Source organism: Myotis davidii, unplaced genomic scaffold (genome assembly GCF_000327345.1).
Source record: "Myotis davidii unplaced genomic scaffold, ASM32734v1 scaffold271, whole genome shotgun sequence".
In the NCBI taxonomy this organism is placed as follows: Eukaryota; Metazoa; Chordata; class Mammalia; order Chiroptera; family Vespertilionidae; genus Myotis; species Myotis davidii.
This window is the reverse complement of record NW_006284839.1, coordinates 783,911-791,592: the sequence shown is the minus strand read 5'-3', so window position 1 is coordinate 791,592 and position 7,682 is coordinate 783,911. Positions and strand designations below refer to the sequence as shown.

Sequence of the window (7,682 nt, the reverse complement as noted above, 5' to 3'; positions counted from 1 at the left end):
TGCTGGTTCTGCCCCGGTCAGGATTGAGAGCAGACGTCACCTGGGCTCTTCCCGTCTTATCTGCCCTTCTGCCTGCCCTGCTTCCTTTTCACTCATGACTCAGCCAGGCTACACGTCTTCAGTGGCTTTTCCCAGTCAACAGTTTCCCAGGGAAATAGTCTCCCAGCCACTCCCAAGTACCTTCGATCGGGCTGTCCATGTTAGCTGTTGGGGCTTGGTTTATATGGTCACCCAGCAACCATTGCCATGGCGAGGCGAGATGCTTCTACCCTTTGTTTGTATGTTTCTTGTTCCTCCTCCCCATTCCCTACTACACACTAACTGGAAGTGCAGGGTAGGCAGGGTGCCCTTGCTTTTTGCTATATATTCAGCACCTATAAGAGTGCTTGGCACATAGAGGGGGCTCAATAAAAGTTTATTGCGTGGGAGTGAGTCCGTGGCTTAAAGCTGGAAAACGTTTTTCGATCTCAGAGCTTACCTGAGAAACAAAACGTTTCAGCTGAACGTGAAAGTCCTGGGAAGTGAACACGCATGACCCTCATTCCCCACGCCTGACCCTCATTCCCCAGCTCTGAGGCCTGTTTGCTGTGGAAAGGGAGATGGGCCTTCTGGAAGGAGGGAGGCTATTGTCTGATGATTCTAATTAGGAAGTTGCTGATTGACCAAGCAGCCCCCAAGGAGACCCAGTGCTCAAGGACCTGAGCCGTGTCCATGGGGAGCAACTTCTCCCTGCACTCACCTGTCAGCAACCATGGTCTGGGGGAGTGGCTAAGGGTCTGAGGTGGAGAGAAGGGTCCCTCACAGTCTTCAGATGAAGGCGGCGAGTCTCAAACAATTTATTAAGTGACTCCTCAAGCCCTGCCGGTGTGGCTCAGTGGTTGAGCAGTGACCTATGAACCAGGAGGTCATGGTTCGATTTCTGGTCAGGGCACATGCTCAGGTTTCGGGCTTGATCCCCAGTGGGGGCGGTGCAGGAGGCAGCCAATCAATGATTCTCTCTCAGCATTGATGTTTCTCTCTCTATCCCTTCCTCTCTGAAACCAATAAAAAATATATATATTTTAAAAGTGACTCCTGAAAGTTCAAGTCTGTTGCCCCAGATCAGTAGTTGTTGTGCTTCAGTGGGGAGACTCATCTGGGGAGCTTATGAACGTGTAGATTTCTAGGCTTTTCTCAGCCCCACAGAAGCAGAGTGTGTGAAAGCAGCCCAACCAGGTGCATTTTGTCAAGTGCCAGGTGACTGATGCAGGTGGCTGTGGACCACATTCCCGGCGCTGTCCACTCTCCCTGCAGCAGTGCCCAGTGAGGAACTCCCCCCGACCCAGGTACACACTCTTCCTTGATCTCCAGGCTTTGTGCAAGTCACTTCACTGCTCAGAGCCTCGTCTCTTGTTCCTAAATGGGGTAATGACAGAAAGTACCCCATTGGCTTGTTTTAAGATTAAAGTTAATCCTCCGAAGTGAATTGAGCATTTAGTTTCAAAGCACATCAAGCATTCTGCCCAATGCCAGGGACACTGAAAGCCCTGGGTGGCAGTTGACTAGTCTTGTCATCTAAAGTGGGGAAGAGAGAAGAGGAGGAGCCACCTTTCATTATAATGGGCCCATTTTCCTCCTCACTCCCCAGAAGTTGCAGAAGCTGCCCAGAAGGAAATAGTAGCAGCAGTCAGTTCTAAAAAAAGACGCAACCACGTAGCTACTTGGCTCATGAGTCAGTCCAGTTTGTCTGTCTGTCTGCTCACAGGCATTGTCAGGCACAGAAGCCACAGGGCAGCCCGGCACCCAGGGAGCTGGGGTTCAGAGGCGAGAATGACGCTCCAGCATCTGTCACTCAGCGTATGTGGCAGGTGCCATGTGATTGCTGAAACAAAGCACCGCTGGTGCCAAGCAGGAGATGTGCTGGGAAGCCTTCCCTCCCAGAGCTCCTGGCCTTGGAGCTTGGAGTTACAGGCTGGGCAGAGGCTTTCCGCTGATGGAGACAGCAGAGAGCGGGAAGGGACCTGTTTAAGAGCATGGGCTGGGTTTGAAGCCTAGCTCTGCAAGTGCTGGGTGCTGTTGGGCAAGTTGTTTAATCTCTTTTAGCCTTAGTTTCCTCATCTGTAAAATGGGGATCCTCAAAGTACATATGTCACAGACCTGCTGGGAGAATTTAAAGAGATAAACCAAGTGATATGTACAGGGCCTGGCACATAAGTGCTCAATCAAGATGAACTGGATCACCATCATTCATTCCAGAAAATGTCTAAGACACAGTACCAGGGACTTCATCCTTCTTGGCAGGCAATGTGGGCAGCACGAGCGATGAGGCTGCTTTTGAATCATTCCTTTTGTGTCCACCAGGTTGCACATAGGACTAGAGCAGGGGTGGGCAAACTTTTTGACTCGAGGGCCACAGAGGGTTCTTAAACTGAACCAGAGCGCCGGAACAAAAGCATGGATGGAGTGTTTGTGTGAACTAATATAAATTCAAAGTAAACATCATTACATAAAAGGGTACGGTCTTTTTTTTTTTTTTAGTTTTATTCATTTCAAATGGGCCGGATCCAGCCCACGGGCCGTAGTTTGCCCATGGCTGGACTAGAATGACACCCCTTCTCAGAGGTGGTGGCATTTCCCCTACAGCCCTCCCCGCTGCCAACCTGCCCAGCGGTTACTCTCCTCGGTCTGTTGGCCCAGGTAGCCTCAGCTTAAGCAGCTTTCACCTGCACACACATTCTAACTTGATTCTACACAGCAGCTTCCAGACCTGGGTGTGCCAATGTGACCTGAGGCATGCGAGCCTGAGATGGTGGGTTATGTCTCCTGAGCAGCCCCACCCTGCGGAACAGGCAGAGGTGGGGAGGGCTGAAGAGGATGGCAGCCCCTTTGGAGCCTTTTATGATGTGGCTCGTCTTTATCTCAACTAAGCTGGGTTTGCACAGATGGGGGCTTTGACCAGGTGTCACCAGTGGAGTAACCCTCAACAAGTTACTCGAATTATCTGGGGTTCATTATCCTCATCTCTGCAGCTGAAATAATGATAGTCCCAATCTACACAGCAGCTGTAAAGAGGAAACGCGACAATTTATAACTATAAATGCACAGAACAGTGCCTGGCACACAGGGAGCGCTCCCCGAGGCCCAGCGAGCCTGATTCCCACTGTTCTTGAGGTTGGGATGTGAGTGGGGAAGAGAGGGCTCTGTTCGCTCAGCATCTGCTGCCCTGGTGTCCGTCACCAAGAGGTGGACCTAAGCTACTGCACAGAAGCCACAAGCAATTGCATTTAATCATAAAACACACAGCTACTCTCTAATGAGCTAGTAACAGGCATTCTAAGGAGGCTATTTTAAGCCATTGTTACCTTTTAGCTAAACTTGCCCAAACTGTGAATTACGGTAATTGCTTTCAAATTGCTTCCCCTCTTGAGATTCCAGAATCTTAGGGGAATGGGCCTAGGCAGGCCTGCTAATGAGATTTGTGGCCATTAATGTCTCCAGTCATGTAAGCACCCACTGGGTGGCTACAGCAGGACACGGGGCCAGACTAAGCAAATGGGAGTTAGCAAGGACCATGCATGTGACCAACACATTCTAAATTTGATCTCTTCCTTGGGGACAGAGGTCACAGGCTGGAACCAAGCATGTCAAGCTAACATGTACAGTGCCCCATCTCATCCTGTGCTAGCTAGGCACCAGTTTGTCCCCTGTTCGCCATCACAAACCTTTGTCCCTCTCACCCCCAAAACTCTGGGTACCATTAAAGCTGAGCAAGTGATAGGGGACAGCGGGCCTTCTGCCCTCTGGCTGTGCTTAAAGGACAACTGGAATTGGGCATCAAGGCAGGACGCTGTATGTATCTCCAGGGCGGACTGCACCTGAGCACTGGACTCTTCCCAGCCACCAGGGAGGCCAGACTCCTCCGCCCCCGCCGCCCCCCACCCCGAGCCTGCCCACCACCCCGGGCCTGGGAGACACACTTCACTACTCAAAGTGTGGCCCTCGGACCAGCACCAGCAGCCGCAGCTGCACAGGAGCTCATGAGAAGCGCCGAAGCTCAGCCCCACCCCAGACTCCTTCGGCATCGTCCTGTTTAAGTTTGTATCTTCAGCACATGTTGCTTTTGTGCAATCAATACTTAGCTCTTTCAAAAAAAGAGACAGTAGGGAAGTTGTGTGTCTCAGTCTCTTCGGACTGTCATCACAAAATACCGCAGACTGCGTGGCTTATAAACAATAGGAATTGATTTCTCACGCTCCAGAGCCTGGAAGTGGGAAATCAGGGCGCCAGCATGGGGTCCTGATGTGAGCCTCCCTCAGGCTGCAGACTGCTCACCTCGCACCATGTCTTCCCACAGCAGCAGTGTCCAGGGAGCGCTCTCAGGCCTCTTTTCTAATGTTTTAATTCAAAATATTTTAAATTACAGTTTATATTGAGTATTAATTAGTTTTTCGGGTGTGCAGCATAGTGGTTAGATATTTATATGACTTACCTAATGATCCCTCAGATAATCTTCCACCCACCTGGCACCTCCATGGTTATTACAATATCACTGTATTGACTACATCCCCATGACTATTCTATTACTGCCAATGAATAAAGATTAATCCCTTCATCCCTCTCTCTTTTTTTTAGTAGAATATTTCTAAGGAGTGCTCTCAGTTTATCAGAAGAGGAGAATCGATTCTTTTCTTTTTTTATTGATTTCAGAGAGGAAGGGGGAGATAGAAACATCAATGATGAGACTCTTTGATCAGCTGCCTCCTGCATGCCCCCTACTGGGCATCGAGCCCACAACTCAGGCATGTGCCCTTGACCAGAATCGAACCTGGGACCCATCAGTCCGCAGGCAGATGCTCTATCCACGGAGCCAAACCGGCTAGGGCCCTTCATCTCTTCCTTAAGGGCACTAATCCTACTCAGCAGGGCGTCCTCCCTATGACCTAATCACCTTGCAAAGGCCCCATCTCCTAATAGGATCGCCTTGGAGGTTAGGTTTTAACAAATACATCTGGGAGAGGGAAACACTCAGCCCAAAGCCCTGTGCTTCTGTTCTCACCTCCCTTTTCTACCCCATCCAATGCAGGCCTTTCTCTTCCCCTCGTCCACTATAAGTGGATGATTTCCTGCCTTTTTTCTCAGGGGGCCACCCAGGCGCCCCATTTCTTCAATGCACCTAAGGGTGGACCAACCTCACCTAAGGGTGGACCAACCTCACCTACGGGTGGACCAACCTCTCCTAAGGGTGGACCAGCCTCACCCGAGGGTGAACCAACCTCTCTTAACGGTGCGCTCTCCACACAAAATAGTCCCAGTGCAGCGGGGGCAGCAGATTCCAACTCTGGCGCCCTGTGCTCCTCGTGACCCAAATCTCCCTGCTGTCACCTGCAGTGACTGTGGCTCCGCTGCTTGTGTCCCCGCAGATCACCAAGGCGTCGCGCCGGAGGCTGACGGTGAGCCTGGCGTACTCGGAGAGCCACCAGATCCGCGTGTCGCAGCAGGACTTCCGGCTCTTCCGCACCCTCTTCCTGCTCATGATCTCCTTCTTCATCATGTGGAGCCCCATCATCATCACCATCCTGCTCATCCTGATCCAGAACTTCAAGCAGGACCTGGTCATCTGGCCGTCACTCTTCTTCTGGGTGGTGGCCTTCACGTTCGCCAACGCGGCCCTGAACCCCATCCTCTACAACATGTCCCTGTTCAGGAACGAATGGAGGAAAATTTTCCGGGGCATCTTCTTCCCAGACAAGGGAGCCATGTTTACAGACACGTCTCTCAGGAGAAATGACCTGTCCATCATTTCCACATAATTAATTTCTCTCTAGCGGCAGAGTGGGTCCCTCTGGTGAGCCACTGGTGTGTCTTCGAAGGGGGTGCATCTCCAGGACCCTCACACCAGGGTGCCCTGCTTTAGGAAGATGTAACCTATGCAAATACGTGCAGGGCACCAGTAAATTAAGGGGTGATCCTTCAGCAAAAGCATTGTATCCTTTATAAAAGGATTTGTTATGGGTTTCTTGAAATACGAACTTTTTCAGTGTGTTTGTCGTATGATTGAATGTAATAAATTTTTATTTATACCTGTTCAACAATCACATCTCCTGCATATAAAGCCACACCTGGCTGGTTTCTGAAGTGAATCTTACAACTGGTCCCAGACTAAGATTTCTCTGAAGGGCCACAGCCACTCTAGGTCCCTCCCCTGGACTCGCAAGGCCTCAGGATCATTCATTAATGTCGATAATCCTTGAGGAATTTCCCAGGACAACCAAAGGTGACTTTTTTGCTTATTTATAAGAAATGCTATGGACCCCTTTAGGAGATTTGGTGTCATGAAATCAGATGATATAGGATAACTCCAATATTTGAGATGAGGGGGGGAGAATGATCGTAGGACATACTTTGGGAAGATGGAGCAAGCATTATTTATTGATGGATGGGATGTACAACGTGAGGGAAAAAGAGGATGCAAGGGTGACTTCTAGATTTGTAGACTGACACTGGTTGGATAGTGGGCCAACCAACAACAAGGGGGGAAGCCTGGGGGTGGGAGAGCCAAGGATTTTATTTGAGGCTTGTGTAAGTGTGAAATCCAGTGAGATCCAAATGGAGAGTAGGTCATTGGATGCCAGGTTGTGGAGTGTGGGCCTGAAGATGCAATGTGGCGAGTCATCAGATCGTGTTTACAGGCCTAAGCTTTTAGGAATTATTCCTGGGAGAGAAGAGAAAGAAGAAACCAGAGCCAAACAGAACCATGGGACATGCCATCACATGGAAGTTGGGCCCATGCGTGGAATGCACAGTAGCTTGGGGCCTGGTACATAGCAGGTGCTCAACACGGCTTTGTCGTCAAGTACATCAGCAGCAGTAGTTCCATTGCTTGTGGAGTTTCTTGAATAGCTTCTTCTGAAGCAGGACTTATGGTGCTCGAGGACAAGAGGACAGGGATTTTCTGCTCATCTTTAGCTAATAGACTTGATGAATTAAAACTATTTTGTTGTGATGTGTGGCTATCTTATGGGTCTCTGGGTTGTGAAACTGAGGCTGAAGGGCCTGGCTTTGACAATCTGCTGCTATGTGTTTCCTCCTTCCTTGGTGGGAGGACAAGCACACTGGGGTGGGGCACCCAGGAGCCTCACCTGGGCCCTTGATAGACCAGCACCCAGGCAGAGATCTCTGCACACAGGGGAAAGAGGTGTCCTTCCCCACCTGACACATTTCATAGCTGGTAGCCGGGCCTGGCCAGCGTTTGCACAGTTCCCATGTGCTCTAATTGAATCCTCACTGCATCCCATCAGGCAGATACTGTTTCCCCGTATTTCACAAGAGAAAAGTGAGGCTCAGAAAAGCCATGTAACCAGCTCAAATCACACAGCGACTATGTCAGAACTGGACTTTGACTTAAAGACTCTGGCACCAAAGCCTCCTGGGAGCTCCTGGGAAACTGGGGCAAACGGCTTTGCAGCAATTGAACAGTGATGTTCACAAGTACTGCTGATGGTGTGGGGTCCTGGTGCTCACCACCACCCACCATGCCCTTTCCTGCTGCTCCAAGTCCAGGTAGGGAGCACTGGGAGCTTCCCCCAGACCTGGCTTCTGAGGGCCGCATGTTCTAATTCCCTCAGGGAAGCCCAAGGCCTCCTCTCCAACATTTTGGCCGCATCTGAAATAAGAAGTGAATAAAGTGCTAGAAACATGGGGGG

General features: G+C 50.4%; 1 protein-coding gene across 1 annotated transcript in view; it reads left to right on the top strand.

Annotated features, from left to right (window-relative positions):
- FFAR4 (free fatty acid receptor 4) overlaps nt 1-6,982 on the top strand; it is a 20,829-nt gene extending 13,847 nt beyond the window's left edge. The window contains exon 3 of the mRNA XM_015557974.1: nt 5,400-6,982. Coding sequence (XP_015413460.1) covers nt 5,400-5,789 — 390 coding nt within the window. The 3' untranslated portion in view covers nt 5,790-6,982. The remainder of the gene's footprint in view (nt 1-5,399) is intronic.
- Nucleotides 6,983-7,682: the final 700 nt, after the last annotated feature.